The 20,364-nt window shown below is 31.8% G+C and overlaps 8 protein-coding genes across 8 annotated transcripts, besides 3 other annotated features; 3 read left to right on the top strand and 5 right to left on the bottom strand.

The window, feature by feature from the left end:
- Window positions 1-753: part of a mobile genetic element that runs on past the window's edge.
- Window positions 723-753: a terminal%2Cinverted (terminal inverted repeat of rnd_1_family_319/TvMULE1 transposon ID:TVAGG3_0211390).
- A 2,884-nt stretch (window positions 754-3,637) lies between these two features.
- Window positions 3,638-3,815: a mobile genetic element.
- A 358-nt stretch (window positions 3,816-4,173) lies between these two features.
- TVAGG3_0211410 (uncharacterized protein) lies at window positions 4,174-6,831 on the bottom strand (the record flags this gene model as incomplete). The annotated part of the gene is made up of 1 exon (XM_001315075.1): window positions 4,270-6,723. The coding sequence occupies one exon, from the start codon at window positions 6,721-6,723 to the stop codon at window positions 4,270-4,272; it is 2,454 nt and encodes an 817-aa protein (XP_001315110.1).
- Window positions 6,832-7,592: 761 nt separating this feature from the next.
- TVAGG3_0211420 (biological adhesion protein) lies at window positions 7,593-10,532 on the bottom strand (the record flags this gene model as incomplete). The annotated part of the gene is made up of 1 exon (XM_001315076.1): window positions 7,635-10,523. The coding sequence occupies one exon, from the start codon at window positions 10,521-10,523 to the stop codon at window positions 7,635-7,637; it is 2,889 nt and encodes a 962-aa protein (XP_001315111.1).
- Window positions 10,533-10,868: 336 nt separating this feature from the next.
- TVAGG3_0211430 (uncharacterized protein) lies at window positions 10,869-11,634 on the bottom strand (the record flags this gene model as incomplete). Its single annotated transcript, XM_001315077.1, has 1 exon — window positions 10,986-11,597. The coding sequence occupies one exon, from the start codon at window positions 11,595-11,597 to the stop codon at window positions 10,986-10,988; it is 612 nt and encodes a 203-aa protein (XP_001315112.1).
- A 794-nt stretch (window positions 11,635-12,428) lies between these two features.
- On the bottom strand, window positions 12,429-13,480 carry TVAGG3_0211440 (uncharacterized protein; the record flags this gene model as incomplete). The annotated part of the gene is made up of 1 exon (XM_001315078.1): window positions 12,486-13,478. One exon carries the CDS (start codon window positions 13,476-13,478, stop codon window positions 12,486-12,488), a length of 993 nt encoding a protein of 330 aa, XP_001315113.1.
- Window positions 13,481-13,931: 451 nt separating this feature from the next.
- On the top strand, window positions 13,932-15,641 carry TVAGG3_0211450 (transcription, DNA-templated; the record flags this gene model as incomplete). The annotated part of the gene is made up of 1 exon (XM_001315079.1): window positions 13,959-15,641. The coding sequence occupies one exon, from the start codon at window positions 13,959-13,961 to the stop codon at window positions 15,639-15,641; it is 1,683 nt and encodes a 560-aa protein (XP_001315114.1).
- A 369-nt stretch (window positions 15,642-16,010) lies between these two features.
- Window positions 16,011-16,772, bottom strand: TVAGG3_0211460 (UPF0193 protein EVG1 family; the record flags this gene model as incomplete). The annotated part of the gene is made up of 1 exon (XM_001315080.1): window positions 16,086-16,679. The coding sequence occupies one exon, from the start codon at window positions 16,677-16,679 to the stop codon at window positions 16,086-16,088; it is 594 nt and encodes a 197-aa protein (XP_001315115.1).
- A 62-nt stretch (window positions 16,773-16,834) lies between these two features.
- Window positions 16,835-18,243, top strand: TVAGG3_0211470 (mRNA binding; the record flags this gene model as incomplete). Its single annotated transcript, XM_001315081.1, has 1 exon — window positions 16,859-18,091. The coding sequence occupies one exon, from the start codon at window positions 16,859-16,861 to the stop codon at window positions 18,089-18,091; it is 1,233 nt and encodes a 410-aa protein (XP_001315116.1).
- Window positions 18,244-19,325: 1,082 nt separating this feature from the next.
- Window positions 19,326-20,268, top strand: TVAGG3_0211480 (RNA polymerase II transcription regulator recruiting protein; the record flags this gene model as incomplete). The annotated part of the gene is made up of 1 exon (XM_001315082.1): window positions 19,358-20,236. The coding sequence occupies one exon, from the start codon at window positions 19,358-19,360 to the stop codon at window positions 20,234-20,236; it is 879 nt and encodes a 292-aa protein (XP_001315117.1).
- Window positions 20,269-20,364: the final 96 nt, after the last annotated feature.

Consider the following 20,364-nt stretch of genomic DNA (forward strand, 5'->3'; position numbering starts at 1 on the left):
TTATTTACTATATTATGGAACATCGTATAAGTTGCATTGGGAATATTCAATTCTTTTGCAAAAATTTCTTTGCATTGAGGAACATTATCAGAATTTGCTAATTCATAGACTTTTTTTCCTGCTTGCAACTTAAGAATTTTTGGTATATTGTTACTCGGCTTGCATTGCTTTGCTCTATGCTCGTGTTTAATTACTGGAATGAAGAAAAGTTGACCATTTTCATGAGTCTTTACAAGCTCCATGCAAAATTGGCAGTTAGGACAACGAAACTTTTTTCCTTGCTCAAAATTTAATGGATAAAAAGAATTATATGAATCTTTTGCAATAAATATAGCAGCTTCTGTAGGATCTGTAAATTTTAATTTGCTATATCTTTCCTTGAGAATTGGAATTGGGGATTTTCAGGTATTTCCATTCTATATTTCAATTTTTTACGGAATTCAATTCATTTTGAATTAAATCAGCATATCAGCTCCATCTCCTTTTTCTTCATCAACAATAGCTTGGATGGATACTGATATAGTTTGATTCTCTTCCACTATTGTCGGTTCGCTTTCCGACATGAGATAAAATTGAAGGTTTAACGTACTTTTGATACTCTGAGTTAAAAAAAGATTTTCTTAACATAATTTGATTTATTGGTCCTTAAAAAATTCTGATTCAAAATTGAATTGAATCGAACGAGTTTTCCTTTTGAGTCATTTCAAATATTCATGAGAAAGAAAAAAATTCTAGCAATTTCAAATATTTTTGATTTGATTGAATTCAAAAGTGTCACAAATATTCAATGAGAAAGAGAAAAGAGATCGAATATGTTGTTTCTGAGCGAATAGTCAAGCAATATTTCGTTAAGTACAAAGATCAGCATCCGGAAAAAAATAAATGGGTATATCAAAATGAGATTCCGCAAGAAATATTTGAAAAATATCTAGAAACGAAGAAAACAGAAAATATTGATGAAATGTTACGCTGTACTCGAATTGTTCATGTTGTTGATCAAGATAAAAAAGAATTTTATCTTGAATTTTCAAAAAAAAATCAAATTCATCACATATTAAACAAGAATCTAGATGAAGAACATCAAAAGGCTTATATAGATTATCTTGAAAGTTTACTCAAACTTGAAATAAAAAATAAAAATTAAATTAAATTAACCCTCGTTAGGATATCGTTGCAAATAAAGATTGTTTCTCAGAAAGATCCTGATTTTCTGATAAATATTCTGTTGTAACTTCTACAAGGTTTAAGATATGAAAAACATTTTTGAATATTTCATCGCTATCAAATCTGCGGAAACATCTGGAATATAATTTCAAATATTTGTGAAGATTTGAATTCTCAATTGCATAATTAATTAAAAATTCATGTGAATTTAAAAAATCGGTAGATAAATTTGCATGGGTATAAGAGGAAGTACACAATAATACCCCTGAACTACATACTCTGTAAATGAATAGTGAGGAGAAAGACTTCGCAGAATTTCAAGTGTTTTTATGAATTCTAAAGCCATCTCAGATGTTATATCGACTGCTTTATAAAATAAAACTATAAATTTGAGAAGATAAACAAAATCTTCGTTATTTATAATTGAATTCACGTCATTAAAAAAGTTGAAATAATTTGATATTAGTATATCCGAACATGGAAGAGCAGTTGCATATCCTGGGTAATATTTTAATAATTTTGTAAAGAAATTTGCAATTGCATAAGTTGAATATTGATTTTCGTACTCAATAATACTAGAAAAAATTTCTTTCTTGAGTAAAACTGCGTTTTGGAAGAATTCAACGTCAAGAATATTGTTTTTAATCAAAGCAATAAATGTATCGATGATATAGAGAGAATTGTCACTGCTGCTTATGAAACGTAATATCTCATCATATTGATCGGAAAATGTTGATAAATAAAGGTATTGTATGTTATCTAAAGCTTTAAAATGAATTAATTTTAATGAAAAAAATCTGGTTAATATAATGCGATAAATATTCGAATAAATTTTCCAGTAGTATCAAATCTATTTGAAAGATATTCGAAGAAGTGATATTTTGAATTGTGAATTTTAATATTGTTTAATTTTGTGTAGATTGCTCGATAATGAAATGTATCAAAAGATTCATTGAATATGAGTCAATGGAAAAGCTTAAATCCTTAGGGATATCCAAAATAAATCTTAATAAAGAAGATTCGTCTTGAAAATTAGCTTCCGAAAGTTCTATTTCAGTCGGAGCTGGAAGATTCCGATCATTTATGAATCTCGAAACGACAGAAAATTTGTATTGTTTATATTTCATTATTCGAAATGATAAACTTCAAAATCTAAAATTTATTTTTTTACAATATATTTCATCCTATTGTCAAGGCTAAATTTTTCACCGGAAGTGTATCAAAAATTGATAAGATTTACGGTGATCTAATTATGACAATTCAATGCATCTCGTGATATAACGCAGATATAAACACAACTGATATTGCATAACTAATAATTGAGTCAAATAACTAAATTATGTGTTATATTTTACACATATTTCTTCAATTTTGTAATAAATGGATGTTTAACACTAATTTTTTAAGGACTTCGACTTTAGCATCACATAAATATGTTATTTTCTATATTAAAACGTAATTTTGGTGGTCTTAGAATAGAAAAATATGCAATATTCGTGGAGATAATGAGGGTTCTTAAACATGTTCTTAAAAATAAATAAAATAATACAAATCTTTATTCAATCTTTTGATATTGTTGGTCCTCTCTTTGTGAAAATACTTAACTTCAAAGAGTATTATGTTTTACCTAGTGAGGACCTTAAGTTTGCAAAAACATAATAAAAGTAAAATAAAAAAGATCGGATTTATCACAAAACTTTGAGTATTATAGGATTTAATATATTTTCTTAGTAGATTATATGATTTAGTTTCTTAAAATCTAAAGTATTTCTTGAGGAAAATATAAATTGAAATTCAAAAAGTAAAAAAAATGTAAACAAATCAAATTTTAAATGGACCAAATGTTGATTTTTCATTCGTTTTCTCATTATCGAAAAAAATTTGGAAAGCTAAGAAGTCAATAACAAGTTATATAATACAACAAAACCCACATCGGATATGTTTTCATCAAATAGTCTCCTAGATTTGTTATGAAATTAAAATATCATGATATTTTAAGGGCTTTTGATTTCAATATTAGAATTATTCAGTTATGTCGTGCTAATATCAATTGCTTTATACAATTAATCGTTTACAAGCTGCAAAAATCGAACAATAATTTGACTTTGTAAAAAAAGTGCGTCATTTTTATTCGTTATACTTACAAAATGTAAACATTACGAGAAACATTTACATTTGTAAATGTAACAAGTAAATACATCAGATTTAAATTGTAAATGTAGTTTATCTCTCTCATCTCCTTTTTAAAAGGTATTACATACATACGAACGCATGGGTCACTCAATAATTAGCGTGATAATAATTGAGGATAGACTGTAATCGTAATTTTATTTTTGGACTTATATTTCGACATTTTGAAGTCGCTTGAAAGTCTTGCAAATGATTAAATTTGGAAAATTTGACCTAAGTCTGCATTATTTTGATGACTTAAACAATTCTATAAATCTGTTTTCCTAAAAATTTAAAAAGATATAATTTCAATTTCCCTAAATTTATGTAATTCATATATCACCAAAATATTTGGACTGCATTTCGTTTGTCTGCACCTAATTAAAGTCTAAATACCAATTAATTTTGGAGTTGCATTGCTTTTAATGTAAAAATGCACGTTTAGAAAAAGACGATAACGATTAAATTACAAAATCGATAACCTCTCTAGATTTTGATCTGAAATTTTCAATTCAGAATTTTGGAATGATATTCAATGTATTTGATCATACATGAAGAATCTAGTAGTATGTTCTTCTTCTTCATACTATGATAAATCGAAATATGCATTCACTGCAAGAAAATGCGAATTTGATCAAATTCAAAAGATAAAATAAGCTTTCTATTGAAATATCAAGTGAATCTCATTGATAATTACAACTCAAAAATGAATAAAACATAACTCAAAGAAACATCTTGTTCAAATCAAATACTTGAAGAAATATCAAACGTTGAATTTTAAAAATATAAGCGAATAATCATATAGATATGATAAAAAGTTGACACATCATGGTTATTTAGGATATTTGAGAAAAAAAAATGAAAAAATATTTTGATAAATGAAAGAAAGAGAAAGTTTTTGGTTTAAAATAATAAATAAATAAAAAATAAAAGAAATTATTCCTCCTGTTCTATATCAACAACAACAACAGACAAATTATCTTGAGATCCTCTTGCGAATGCGATATTCTTAATGGTATCAGCAGCCAAATGCATATCCCTTACTTCGGCAGCTATTCTTCCCACTTCTTCGTTGGTCATTACGTCGAATATTCCGTCGCATCCTAAAACTAATCTAAAATCGTTCTTTTTCATCGTATAAGCTGTCATAGATGGAACTCTCATGACTCCGTCAATGGCAAAATCTCCAATTGCTCGAGATACGGCTAATGTGCCCATTAATCGACCAGCGCTCAAATAAGCCCTGTTTTCCTTGACGATATCGAATTCTGTGCGGTCAGTGGCCTTGTGGTCGGATGTCAATTGCGCGATGGTTCCATCTTTTCGGACAACCAAGGCTCTGGCGTCTCCTACGTGGGCGCATCCTATCTCTGTTGGTGTTACTATGGTCACAACAAGCGTTGCGCCGTCTTTTACCTCTAATTTCCTTAATTGGTCGTTTAATTTTCGAATAACTTCGGCCATTCCGCTAACGCTCTTGTTGTCGTGCTTGGCAAAGTACATGGGAAGCAGGTAAGCCGCTAAATTGGACGTTCTAAACCCGGCATGTCCGTCAACAACTCCGTAAATGGCCGGAGAAGGGTCTGTTCTGATAATTAAGGCATCTTCCATGCTCGGCCTGATTCCGCACTGTTCGCTGTACCCTGCTTTTTGACATTCGAAGAGTTTGAATTGCGCAGATGTTAATCTCGAAAACCACTCGGGATCATGGTAAACGAGTTCGCGCATTTTTGTTGGTGGAGCCGATGTAGCCGAAAAAGTGCATTCTGTTTGAACAACGTCGATACAATCGATCATCGGGAATTTTGAGAAATCTATCTCGATTTTCAGAGGATTAAAAGCAAGTTTTAAGGACTTGAGCATATCTAACTGCCTCAAAACTACTTGTGTAAGTCGGTTATGTGAGATATCAATCTCCTGAAGGAGTTTGTAGTCTTTTTCGAGGATAAACTTGCGTAGTTTGTTATGTGATGCATGGATATTGACAATGGAAACAGGAAGAGTAGGCAACGATGAAATTAAATTGCATGAAATGTTAATATAAGGAACTTCTGGGAGATTTGATATGGATTTGATTCTATTGCATGAGAAATCAAGGCACTTGAGACTGTGTAGGTGGTGAACGGAATCAGGAATCTCATGGAACTGGCATTTGCAACATGCAAGAGTAACTAATGAATTTGGAAGCTGTGGAAGAGAAGATATTGGGTTCTCGTTTAATAGCAATGTCTGTAGATTAAGAATTTCGCCGATTTCGTCTGGAAGTTTAACTATATGATTTCCAGACAAATCTAAGAACTGTAGAACCTTGAATGTGCAAAGTTCTGGTGGTACTTCGCCAATAAATCCATGTGTAAGTGATAATTTTCTGATATTTGTTGAAATTTTCGAACAATCGATATTTTCGATTGAATTTCTCTCCAAACTGAAGATATCAAGGGAGCTTTCGATAGTATCTGGTACTTTAGCGAGTTTGTTTGACGAGAAAAAGACTTTTTTGAGTTTTGGAGCTGTAATCGGATAAACTTTTCGAATTTCATTATTATGAGGGGTAAATATCTCTATATTTGGTGGCAATTCAGGTACTTCTGTTATTAGATTAAAACTAATGTCAAGGGATGTCAATTGGACCAAATGACAAATCGGATCTTCCCATTTGCTAATTACGTTATGGGAAACATCGATTCTTCTTATTTCCAAGGGTATATGTGTAGGGAACTCTTCTAGCATGTTAAAAGCTATCAGAAGCTCTTCTAACTTCGGAGCGAAAGAAGTTATTGGCGGAATGGAGTAAATCTTATTGAAAGAGAGATCCAAATGGACCAAATTAGGGAAGGATATGGAAGGATCAATTTTGGAGATCTCATTTCCGGATAAACTCAAAACACGAAGATTTGGTAAACTTAACGAAAGAGTTCGGATATTATTAAAGCCAAGGTTCAAGGATGTAAGAGATTCTGGTAATTTTGGTATTTCCGTGAAAAAATTCATCAGAAGATTAAGAGTTTCCAAATTTGGAAAATCTAAATCGGCTTCTGTGAGTTTATTTCGGTCCAAATACAAATCAGTAAGACTTTTGATATTTTTGAGTGATGATGGAAGATTTTCGATCGAATTTTCTGTTAAAATTAAAGTTTTTAAATTTGGATAATCGAAAATTAAGTCGTTTTTATCAGCAAAAATAGCACCAAGGTTATTGTCTGATAAATTAATCGATAAAATATTCTGTAATGATAGTGGAAACTGCGATATTTTGTTTTTTGAGCAATCTATCGATTGAACAGTGGAATCTGATGGAAGAAAGTATGGGAGATGTGTTAGCTTCTTCCTTTGCAGTGCTAAATCAACTTGATCTGGAGGAATTGCAGGAAGGGATTCGTCCTGACCCATAGATAAATTTTACAGAAAAAAAAATTGAAAAAAGTGACAGTCAAAACATGTAAACAAATTCTTTCAAATCTTGTCATGTTTTGGAAAAATTCTGAGACACAAGTCGATTATAAAATTTTGCATTGTTTTTTGAAGAAATGAATTGGATTAGTTAATGACAATAAGAATTTTATTTCGAACTCTCTGTAATGCCAATATTGGCAAATTTGAGCAAATCGCTCCATAGCAACCATGGGAGTTCGAGAGAGTGCTGAAGTGTAGAGTCTCTGTGATATAATTATAGCATCAGTACAGAAGAATAACTGTTTATTGTTAGGCATTATTCATCTTGACACTTATATCAGAAGATTGAAGAAATTCGATACAATAAATCCGGTAATTGCATGTTTTTATTATAGACTTATCTTTCCCAATTGATATTACTTCACATAGAAATGAATTTAAATCTCAAATAGAATGTCAGTAATAGATATCAATAACATATGATTACACTACATTAGAAATTCAATATGCATCATTGCTGAAATACAAAATACAATAAATTATTATGGACTGATACCTTTTATTCAAATGAAGCCACATAAGAGAAAGCCCAATGTCAAAAGCATTAATTATTGAGTAATTCTTAATCTGAAGAAGAATTAGAATAACTCTTATAAAAATTTTATCCAAAATATGAATTTACTTCGTTTTTATACAAAATATGATTAGTCCATTAAATTTCCACACAAAATAATATATATGTATGAATTGGAAATAGATAAAACTCATGAATTTTTTATCAATCAATTAATGAATTGTACATTGAGCATAGCAAATAAGTACTTTAGAAACTTTCTTCATACATTAAAGATATATGTGTTATTATAGTAAAAACTCATGAAAATATTATAAATTATAAGATTTAACATTTAAAAATTGTATTTTGACAAAATGTTGTGAATAGCATTTTCAAGGCTTTCATTTTCAGTTATTCCAAGCATTCCTCTGATTGCCTTTGACTCAGCCGTGAGTCTATTTATTGCTTCCTTTGCTTTGGAAACGACTTTCATCACTACATCGTAACTTGGGAGTTCGTTTGTGTCATAAAACATCATCAGCTGCATCACGATGTCACTGTAGATCTTCCTAGACTCAATTTCATATCGGGCCTTCATATTCTGCAGTTTGTTGTTCGTTTCGTTTGTAATCAACATTTTTTGTGTTTTTTCTCTCATTTCTGAGTTTTTCTTCAGTTCAATGTACTTCTTCTTCAATTGCTCGAATGCATTGCCTGCATAGACAAGTTTGTCTTCAAGACTTTGACTCGTTGACTGGTTTTCTTCGAGTTTTTGTGAAACTTTTTTAATTGAATTTTGGAGATTCTCGTTTTCGGCCAAGAGATCTGTATTCTTCTTCTTCAATTCTTGTAGAACACCTTCGTATACCTTCTTGAGATCATTAAGCTGTGCCATGGCTCCTTCGCGTTCTGCTTGAGATTTCGCATCAAATTCTTGTTCAACTTTGTTCTGAACGTCGGCCAATTGGTTGTCTCTGTCTCTTATCATGGTCTTCAGTCTCTTTCGGTCCAATTTGTACTTCTCGAGCTTATCTGAAACTTGTTTCAACAAATTCTCTCTTTCTTGGCCTTCTGCCTTGAGATTCTCTATCTCCTGTAACAGCTTCTTGGCTTTTTCGAGGTTGTCGTTGTTAACCTTCTCTATTGAGTTCTTAAATTTGATTTCGAAATTATTTTTCTGGTTTTCGATCTCTCCGTTTAACTTCTCGATCTCTATGTTCTTCTTATGTATTTCGTCAACCATATCATTGACGTTGTTCTTCAATTCATCGATTTGTTCGGATTTCTTTGAAATTTGATCGTTTAGCTCTGAATTAGCGGAGTGAAGTTCACCGATGTCACTTTTCAATTTCTTGTTCTTTTCATGGAGTTTTTCAATGAAATTAGAAAGGTCTTGGACGGACTTATTCGCATCATTGAGAGCTGTAACTATATCAGCAGGCTTCTTTGCATTTGCAGCTTTCATTATGTCGCTCATTGCTTGTTCTATCTTCTGTTTTTCCGCATGAAGTTTTGGAAATTCGTCCAAAGCTGTTTTAATGGATTGAACAAATTGTTTTTGCGCAGTTTCATCGGAAGCGAGGTCTTCTTGACTGATATTCTTATCATCAGGCTTAATCTGCGAAAGGAGATTGATCAAATTACTGTATCCACCAACTTTTTCGTTGAGTAATGAAATCTGAGATTCACTTTGATCGTTCTTTTGGCGTTTCATGTAGTCATATAAAGAAGTCAATGATGCAGTGACCTTGGCTGGTATCTGCATTGTCTGATTCGAGCCAATTTCATGAAGTTTTGCAATTAAATCTCTTGGAGCGCCAATAATCTCAAATGCAGATAAAGGAACATGCATCTTCTTGTTCATATCATCTGAAATTGCTGCATGCTCGAGTTTTATCTTTGCAATTTGATTTTGATTTTCATTCTTCAATTGAACTAAATCATTTTGAAGAGATTTGATTTGGCTGCTCAATCCTTGTGCATCTTTCGCCTTTTGGTCAAGCTTAGACTTCAAATCATTGATTGTATTTGTAAGATTTGATTTTTCTTTGGCCAAATTCGAAATGGAGTTCTTAGATGCTTGTAATTCTTTCTCCAATGCTTCATTCTTTTGTTGTTTCTCAGCAATGGCGTTGTTTAAGTTCGAATTTTGTTCTTCTTTTTGTTGAACTTTTTCATTCAATTCGTCTATGTAATTTGAGAGTGTCTCCTTTTCGGAAGTAAGACTGTCAATGATCGTTTGTCTGATTTCAATGTCTTCGGCCATTTCTGATATTTGTTGTTCTTTTGTATCATTTTCCTGCTTCAAATCGGACAAAGCAGCTTGTAACTTGCTGATCTTGGTCTTTGCTTTCTGTATTATGTTGTCATTTTCGGTGTTTTGGGCAGAAAGTTTTGAAATTTCTGAATCTTTTTTGGTTTGTTCGATTGTTGCAGCATCTAAATCTGCTTGGTTGGCTTTGAGCTTCTCTGTTAATGAATCGAGTTCCAATTTGAGCTTATCCCTCTCATTTTTAACAGATGTGATTTCTTTTGTGTAATTTAACTCATCTGCTAATGATTTCTTCTGTATTTCGTCGAGTTGTGCATCAAACTCTGATATTTTGTCGTTTGCAGCTGCCAATTGAGCGTTTAAATCGGAGATTGTTGAAGATAATTTTGATTTTGTCTGTTGGTACTCATTACTTAGCTTTTTGAAGTCGCTGATTGGTACACTTTGCTCGCGTTTACTCATTTTATTCATCTCGTTTTGCATTTCATTGAATTTTGTTTCGATGAAATTTGAAATTTCATCTAATGAATTAAATTGGTTGTTTTGCATTTTATCTTGGAACTTAGTAATCGAATTCTCCTTTTGGTCAAGAGACCTCTTGATTTCGTTGTTTTGGAGATTTGATTGTTTTAATTTTTCAGTAAAAGTATCTTCGATTGATTTGATTTCCGAATTCAGTTTTGTAATCATATTGTTTTTAGATTCTAACTGATTCGAAGTAACACTTTGAATTGTTTTGATTTTGGTTTCGTAATCTTGAGTTATCCATTCGATCTTGCCTTGTAGAATGGAATTCTGTTCCGTAAGGTGCTGGTTTTGATCTTTTAATTCGTTGATTTCTGTTCGAATTTTGTTATAATCTTGTAATTGAAGTTCTAATTGCTGAACATACTCATCGCCAGCATTGCTTTGTGATGGCTCTGAAATATCATTAATATCAAACTTGAGATCTTTATCTATTTTACTCATGAAATTCTCAAGTTGAATTTGAAAAAAAAATTGAAACGAATCAAAAAAATTGCCCGTCCTTATAGAATTTTTGTATTAAATTGTATAATTTACACGGAATAATTTTTATTTGTTTTCAAAATGGTTGTTTTGAGGTGCTTAAGGATTTCATACTATTATTTGCTTGTATATGATTGTACCATCTCAATACTAATCTTTAAGTTATGAAATCAATTCTATCATTTCATTATTTTGATAAAGACTGACCAATTTTACAATAATTACACTCGGATCAGTTCAAATAAAACATAATCAATCACAAAACATAAACTCTTTAAATGTAATAAAAAAAGTAATAAATGTAACGTCGAAGTTGAAAGAGAGAAGTATCAAGAATGGCAGTTATTTACAATAGTATAATTACGAATAAATTGCATTATCATGGGGAGAAAAGGAAATGTCGTTTGGTATTTTGAAGAAAACTTATTCTTCCTTTGTTAATTCGATGTTTTTGGTTAAGAAATCGATTAGTTCGAAAGGATATTCGCTTTTGAGCTCTGACAATGGCTTTCTTTCGATCGGACCATCAACTTTTTTGATAAGGAAGATGATTTCCTTATTTGATACACTCTCTATGCCGTATATTGCTTCTAATTTAGGTTTGACTTTTTTTTTAAGGAAGGAAGGAACAGTTGGTCGTAATCCGGGTTGTGGTGCTTGTTGGTTTGCAGGAGGAAGGACAAGCTTTGCCTGAACCAATTTAGATTCTTCTGGTTTATGCTCTTGACCTTCTTCTTGAGCTTGTTTCTCGCTTGCCTCTTTTTCTTTTTCAGCTTTTTTCTCAAGACGGTGTTGCTTCTGCTTTTCACGCTGAACCTTTAACTTCTCAAAGGCTGCAAGAAGCTTTGGATCTGTAACAGTGGAAGCTTTGACCCATGTTCCATTTTTATCATCAGATCCTTCGTATAAAACAAGATATTCAAGCTCATTGTTAGAAACACGCTCTTTCCTGATCTTGCTGATAACATGTGATTGTGGTGTTTGTTCTGGCTTTGGTGAAGATGGAGTTGGATTTGAAGGAACTTGCTCAGTCATTTTGAGCGTGAATATTGTTACTTTTGTTAAAATTTTGTTGGGTTGGTAAAATGAAATAAAAATGTAATTACAAAGCCATTTATATGCAATATTAAGGTATTTGAAGTTTGTTGATGATAATGAGGTTGATTCACCAAGAATGAAGCATTATTGACATTAATTTGAACTCAATCCTATCAATGTTAGTGTTTAAAGCACATATAGCATTAATATTTTGATTTTGTGATATTTATATATGATTAGTTTCATCAGTAACCTTGTTCCATCCCTAACATATCTTGAGATAAGAAGTAATTTTAAAAATACCTTTCATTTTTATCAAAATTAGTTGAGATTCTCTTAATATGATGTATAAATTAGATTATACTCGCTTGTTTATATGGAGTTTTTTTCCATAAATTTTTTGAAAATTTTAAAATATTTATAAAAGATGTAGAATTTCATAACAAAATTCAGAAAATGGAAAAAATTTGGAAAATATATTTTGTTATATTTTGATCATAAAATATATTTTAACTGAAAAATCTCCAAAATATTTTGTTTTCATGTGAATAATTGTATATCTTCATATATATCCATTATCTGATAGAAAAATACCAATGATTATACTTAAATCAAGCAATTATAAATATATGCTTGAAATCTATTACTGATTCGACAATATTTAAGATGAATCTTCATACAAAAAAGAAATTAAACAATTTGAAGTACATATCATATCATCATTCCATCATACAGTTACAGTGATAGATAAATTTCACATTAATATTATTAATTTAACTAAATTTAATGAACAAATAGAGAAAAAAATATATAAAACATCAAACATAGTATCAAACAAATCAATTTATACAACATAAATGAAGTTCGAATGATAAATACAGTAAATCATTCGATCATAAAAGCAAAAGTAGAATCTGCGAAACAAAGTCCCATATTTCCAAGCAGGAATACAATAAAAGCGATGACAGAGTCAATTAAATCGTTTTTAAGTAGTTTTCCAAAATCATCGCGAATATTTTCTTTAATCATCGAAGGAATAACGACTTCATCGTCATCTTCTGTAGACTGATTGCTCCAGTGTGATCCCCACGATATTTTCATCCAGTCAAAATCTTCTCTTCCGAATCCAAATCTGAGTTCTAAACAAATTGAAATGACCAAAGAGATAAATCCTCGAACACAGAGATGCATGGACTGTCTGAGCATTAGAGCATTCCAAATGTAGTGTTTGTACGTAAAGATAAAGAGAGTTATCGAAATTATTATTGTAAAGACGCCTAATATAGGAATTCCTATTGGAGGTATAAATTTGAAGAGAAATACAACCCAAAAACCGAATGCAACTGAAATCAAAGCTTGTGAAATCGAAGCACAACCGGCAAAAACAGTAGATACGCATTCAACTGCGATTACGACAATTGTAATAAGTTTTCTGACTTTGTCATAGCCTACTTTTAAGAACCAAACACCAAGTCCTAAGATCATAATGATAATAATTTCATGATTTGGTGATCTTGATCCATTAAAAGCAGGAGCAATAGTTCTTCCATCCCATGTAACGCATGCCATTGGCTGTTTGATGAATAAGTGAATAATTGTAGTTAAACTAACTGAAAATGAACATAAGAAAATAAATTCGATAAATATCAATCTGGCAGTATCGTAGAAGTTTCTCAAACGCTGTTGAACACCAAATCCGTATATTTTGAATAGAATTGGGAAAATAATAAGAATCAAATAATCGACAGTAAGAACGCAATCAAATTGGAACATTCGATCAAATGCCAATGAAATGGCTTGAACTATCTTATTGTCGTTTTGCAGACAACAATCAAATAAGCTGTCTGAAACTCCATTCATCGGGATTGCGCCATTCATTTTTCTGATCTGATTAATTTTATATTTTTATTTCTCACATCGAGTGTGTGTTAATTATTTTGAATTAATTTCATTCTCCCGACATTTCAGATTTTTTGAATTTCTGATTTTGATTGTATCAGTATTCGGCATCATTATAACTAGGCAAAAGAAATTAAGTAATTTCTTTAATACTGAAGTGAGGTTCTTGTGCATGAGAATTCCTAGAGATTTCAATTTGATGTAGAAAATCCAATTATATCTAGTTCCATTACTATAATTCTCTTCATAACAAAATTTCATTTAAAAGATTTGAAGAAAATGATGAGTTTAGATACAATTCAATCAGATTGTGTTTCAAATATCTATGATTTTCTCATTTTATCCAATTTATCGAATGTGTCCAGATTTCTTGATCATAATTGATTTATTTTTTATGTTCATTTGCTGAAACAAAATTCTGTGCCTCCGATCGATAAAAAGTGACAGAAGATTTTATAAATGAACAAAAATCAAAGAAAATTGAACAAAATAGCAAGTATTTTCGGTCTTCAGCCAAAGCAGGTACCAAAGAAAAGCAACGCCCTTCCAGAAGACAATGTTCCGGCTTTTTTTAAAGAAAAAGTAAAATTTTATGATAAATATTCGGATGACTTGAAAGGATACATTCAGCGATGCTTTGTACAATGCGATAATGATGATGAAAAGACTTATGTATCAAATCAACTTGTGCAAAAAATTGCTGATGCATCAATTCGAGGAACTCTTCTTTCTCATGACTGGCAAAATGAAAAAACCATTACTTCTATTAAATCTAAGGCTCAAATTTCATCTGGATGGGCTCATTTAGTTAAACCTACAGAAACTCTTGCATTTAAATCGTCAACAATATTAAAATCAAACGAAGATCAACAAGCAAAGGAAGGAAAGGATAATACACCATTTAAAGCTTCAATTTCTCCAGCTCAAAAATTATTATCCGTTAATAAATTCGAAATCTTAAAAGATACCGATGATTCAGACAACAACACACAAGAGAATGTTAATCCTACAGTAAACAAAGCTAAGAAATCTAAAAAAGAAAAATTATTAGAAAAACAAGCAAAGGCAGCACAAAACAAGCAAAAGAACAAGAACAAATCACAGGAGGACGAAATACAAGAAGTTATTGATGAAATTCAACTTGATATCCAAGAAATATCATCAAAGAAGAAAAAGAAAGACAAAAAGAAGAATAAAAAGAAACAAGAAGAACAAAAAACAGAAAATAAATCCAATAAATCTAATAAATCACCGCTAATTGAAAGTTTGCTGGATATGGACTTAAAGACGTTGTCAAATAACAAAATATTCAAAGGTTTAGAGAAAAAGAACGATAACAAAACAAATACAAACTTAATTTCTAACACACAGAAGTCGAAACCCCGAGATGTTACTCATTCTATGTCATTTGAAGATCTTATAGAGTATAACAGAATAGTTGGTACAAGCACAGCCCTCGAGAAGCCATATCTCCGTCTTACAGGCGAACCAGACCCAGAAAATATCCGACCACATAATATCTTGGAGAAATCACTTGATTTCTGCCTTGATAAATTCCGTAGAACAGGTGACTATCAGTATATTAGGGACCAAATGCGCTCAATCCGTCAGGATTTAACAGTTCAACATATCGAAGACGATTTTGCTGTTTTGGTATATGAAACATCACTTAAATTGGCCATAGAAAACTTTGATTGGGACAATTTCAATCAATGCTTAACTCCTCTTGAACAATTGTACAATGAAGGGCTTGGAAAGACGGAGAATATTGCTGAGATCGACGGCTACAAGATTATTTACTTGGTAAGGTTCCAGGACTCGTTCGATTTATACACTTTCATCCCTCGTCTCAATCTCGAAATCCTAAAAAGTGACAGTGCCACTTTTGCTCTAAAAATCTGGAGGGCGATTTCAGGCGGTGACTATGTTACATATTTCAGGCTTTATAAGACAGCAACTCCCATGATGAAAAACGTTCTAACGACGTCTTTGCCGAGTGTAAGATATGAGGCGCTTTTGAAAGCGAAGAAAGGATTTAGGAACATGACACTGAACGACTATATGGATATTCTTTGCTTTGAGACGATTGATGAGACGAAAAAGTACTTGGACGAGAAAGAAGTCACTTATATTCAAAAATAATTTTATTTTTTTTATGTTTTCGTTTTCAATAGATGTGTTATAAAGTATTTGTATTAATTCTTTTCAATATGAAAATTCTAATTGCTTTTTTATGTTTTATAAAAAGATAAATTTTATTAACTTTAAACCAAACACATTCAATAAGACAAATCATATTCAATTCTTCCATGTATGAACTCCTCTTATCCTTTTTCAGTATTATCAGTTTAATAAATTTTTTATGATAATTGATAATGCATAGAACTAAAGATATCTAATCATCTAATATATTTCGTTATGTAAAGTATTACACAATAGATTATGCTTGAAAATTTATCATTAGAATCGAATTGAGATAGAATCTCAGTATTTTGGAGGAGATGAAAGATAATGAAGGTGTATGAGCCACAAAATAATTGAATTATATTAACATAATTATAATTTTATAGATATAGATACAAAAATTTATTTGGATGCGCGATTCTTCTTCAATTCTTCTAATCTTACTTCAATTTGTCTTAATGTTTCACCATCATGATCATGAATACCCATCTCATGCATCTGTTCGAGATAGTCTGTCCTTTCCTGAACTTCTTGAATAATCTGATCTTCCATGGTAAATGCAGGTTGGTATGGCGCATTAGCCAATGCTTCAAGAGCTTTCTGTCTTTCTGCTTCTTCATCAATACCATACATTTTAGTTGCCAATTCTTTGCGCTTTTCTTCTGCAGATGGGCCGATAGGCTGTGATGGCATGACTACAGGTTCGTAATTATTAGTTTCATCGAGAATTGTTTGTTCTTGTTTGACTAATGGTCTCTGACCTACGCGAGCCATTGTAAATACTTTCTGTTCTGGCTTTGGCTTAGTTTCTACTCTATATGGCTTTGGTTTTTCTGGAGGAGGAAGTGCTCCACCCATGGATAATTGTTGTTTAATTTCTTTTTGTTTTCTTTGGGACATTCCATTCTTCTTCATTAGCTTTGAAAGAAACTCGTCTGTTTCTTTTGATAATCCAGATGCTGTTGTTTTTGAAGGTCGAGCTCCTAATGAAGTCATTGAAGATTTTGTAACGTAAAAATCTCGATAAAATTCTTCATTTTAAATACACTCTCTACAATGCATATTTATCATCAAATCACACGAATAAAAATAATTTTGACACATAATAAATTTGAATTTTACATGGCAAAAATATACTATTATTTTTTTACATTCATTTCTACTGAAACAAACCAATGAATGAAGATTCGGCACACCGAATAAATCGGAGTGTCTCAGCCCAAATATCACCAGCATCATTAAATAAGTATGCTCCAAAAATTACTCGACCGACTCCAGAAATTCCTAAATACCAATGTTGCAATTTATTATCAGTAAGTCTATGGGAATCTATAACAGGGGAGAAAACAACTCCTGCAAGAATCTCACAGATAATCGATACATTTTTACCTCAGCCTCCGGGAACCGTTGTTGGATCTCCATTTTACAGCCAACAATCATCACAGTACGTAAAAATGGCAAAAGACAGACAAGATTGCATTATGCTTCAAGAACAAATTGATCATGCAACACCAGCTGAAAGAGATACAATATTCAACGTATTATATCCGCATATGGGAGATCTTGTATGCGATGGAGCAGCAAACTTTCTTATACAGAAACTTTGTGAATATCTTAATGAGGAACAACAGACAAGGATGCTTGCATTTTTCATGGAAGATGTTCAAAGAATAGTCGATCATCCAAACGGATGTCGCGTTTTACAGAAATTTATAGAGTCTACAACTTCACCTAGTAATATTGATCCAATTTTCTTAGCATTACTTCCCAGGTTTGTAGAATTATGCAGTAGCCAAAACGGAAATCACATTGCCCAACGTTTTATTATCAAAATCCCGCAAAGAGTTCCAGATATTATCAATAAAATCAAAACACACGTTTACGATCTTGTTGTTGACAACTGGGGCTGCAGAGTTATTCAACAGCTCTTTGATCGTCTTCCTATACAAGAATTAATACCTCTTGTCGATGAAGTTTTATGTCGCGCGGAAACTTTAGCGACAAACCAGTTCGGAAACTACGTTGTTCAGAACATTTTGAATAGCGGAACACCAGAACACATCCAAGCTCTCATTGATGCATTCACAGGGCACTTCTATGAGTTTTCCATGCATAAATTTGCATCGAATGTCATAGAAAAATGCATAAGGAAGGCAAATCCGCAACAACAGAATATGATATTTACAGAGATTATAGGTCCTGAAGGGAACTATAACAGGCCAAGAATCAAAGAAATGGTTTCCGACCAATTTGGAAATTATGTTATCCAAAGAATCATAGAGTTTGGTACAGAAAGCCAGCAGAACATTATTTACTTGGTAACATATGATAATTACAACTTTTTGTTCAAGTGCAGCTATGCCAAACACGTAATTTCATGTCTGACAAATCTTGGATACGAGTTTTAAGAATATTTTTATGTTTTATTTGAATATTTAATTTGTTGTGAGTAAAATTTCGATTTTCTCATCTGTATTGCAAAATTTACATTTCGAATTCCCACCCGAGTGAATAATTCTTTAATAATGAGATAATATTTTGTTTACAAGTGTTCAACAACAGCTCTGCATCTTATAATCGGGCCATTGTAAAATGTTGAATTGTTTCAATTTTCGGATAAGAGTGGATGAGGTAGTTCGACCATTCATATTTAAGATTGTGTTATCCTAAAAAACAACAAAATTTCTGCCCCGTCACGAAAAGAGACTAAATTTTACAATTACTTTTGCTTACATGAGTTTTGGGAAAATTTTCAATCGATAGAAGTCCACAAGCTAACATTTTTTATTAATTCAATGTTTCAATATGATCCTAACAATCACGATCAATTACATGAATCGTTTTTCATTAGTTTAAACGGGAATAGCGAAGGTTAAATAAGAAAAGTTGTGCTATCACAATCAGATCCAAATTTCGAAATGTTTTTTGAAAATTTTTAATTTGAATACCAATCGGATCATTATATATTAATAAATGATTTTTACTAATTACAGATCAAAATTAAAATTGAGTATCAAACAAAATTGACGTTTATTATTTTACACCTAAAATTTAAAGAAATTGGGTTGCTAATGATAATTAAACCAACCATGTAATTTTATTCTGATATGATAAATAAATTCAATTTTCAGATTCAATCTGATGAAGGATTAGCGTCATGTTCACTTATTAAAATCGGTTTCTTGTATTATCTCGAAAAATTATGATCAGCATATTTCATAAGAAATACAACGGTTTTGAAAAGTTTACATTTATCAAATCTAATTTGGGACAAACGATGAAAACATTAAAAACTATTCATTTATAGTAAGTGCATAATTTATAAATAAATCTCCTTTTCATTAAATTTTGATCTAAATATAATGATCCTCAACTATTTAAGTTCCTTAATATGAATTTCAAGATGATTCGCATTTTTAATTTTTTTTAGGTTCTCTACGTCATTATTTTTGATCAGGTAATTAGAATTTCGCAATGAAGATCTGATCTCAAGTGGAATTTAATCTCTTGCATATACGTCGTAATTCGTTTTTCAAATGTATTGAATGGTTCACAATTTTTTGCCAAGGTCAATTTCAAATTTGACAAGGTCAATTTTGGACGATATGCTAGGTCAAAATTGACCTAATAAACTATTTTCAGAGAGTGTCAAATTATCACAAATTCTCATTATTATGCTTAGGACTAAAAGTTGCTATATTGCTAAAGGAAAAGACTCTTGCCCACTCGCAAGTGTTGCTTATGCCTCATTAGAAGCCGAAGCCTACTGCACAGCTCCTAATGCTATGGCAATTTGCGAAAAAGCGATCTGTGATCAGATCAACCGCAAGATTTCCTACGAAGAATGCTGCCAAATCCTCTCATTCAATGCCCATAATATTGTTCCTGCTACTATGATTTCAAAAGTTCTCCACGCTTTTGACTATCATATGCCAGATATCGGTGAACCAACCGAGACCAGGAACATTGACCATCGTCGCTGCCGCATGTGGCGCCCCGAAGAGGATATACTCCTCTTGGCTGCCATCCATAAGTTTGGTCTTGGCGATTGGAAGTCTATTTCTCAATTTGTTGGTGGAGACAGGTCTAGATCCCAATGCTCACAGCGCTGGGGCCGTGCTTTGGACCCAAAAATTACTAAACTCCCATGGGGTGCTGAAGAAGAGCAGCAATTAGTTGATTTAGTTGCTGAACTTGGCGAACACTCCTGGGCCAATGTTGCTAAGCGCCTTGGAACCAGATCTGATGTACAATGCCGCTACAGATACTATCAGATTTCAAAGAGGAAACCATCCCTCAAGGCCAAGCCAGAAATTGACTCACCACCACCACAGTCACCACCATCAGTCATGAATTATTTCGTTGGCCAACAGAATTCACTCCCCAAAGTTGAAGAAACCATTCCTCTTCCAACTATTGCTCACGTTGATATTCTATTTGGCAAGAATTTATTTGACTGCCCAATAGATGAGCTCATTCCTCCGCTTAGACCAAAATCAAGCAGATCATCTGAACCTTCATCCCCTAATAATATTTCATCTTATGTTATTTAAAAGTTGTATATAGTATTAGAGTTTAAATATGTAATTTTTTTCTCTTTTTCAACACAAGAATCAATATTACAAAAGAAATAAATTTAGAGAAAAAGATATTTTTTGTGATTTCTCTATGAAATAACTAA

Source organism: Trichomonas vaginalis, chromosome IV (assembly GCF_026262505.1).
Source record: "Trichomonas vaginalis G3 chromosome IV, whole genome shotgun sequence".
NCBI lineage: Eukaryota > Parabasalia > Trichomonadida > Trichomonadidae > Trichomonas > Trichomonas vaginalis.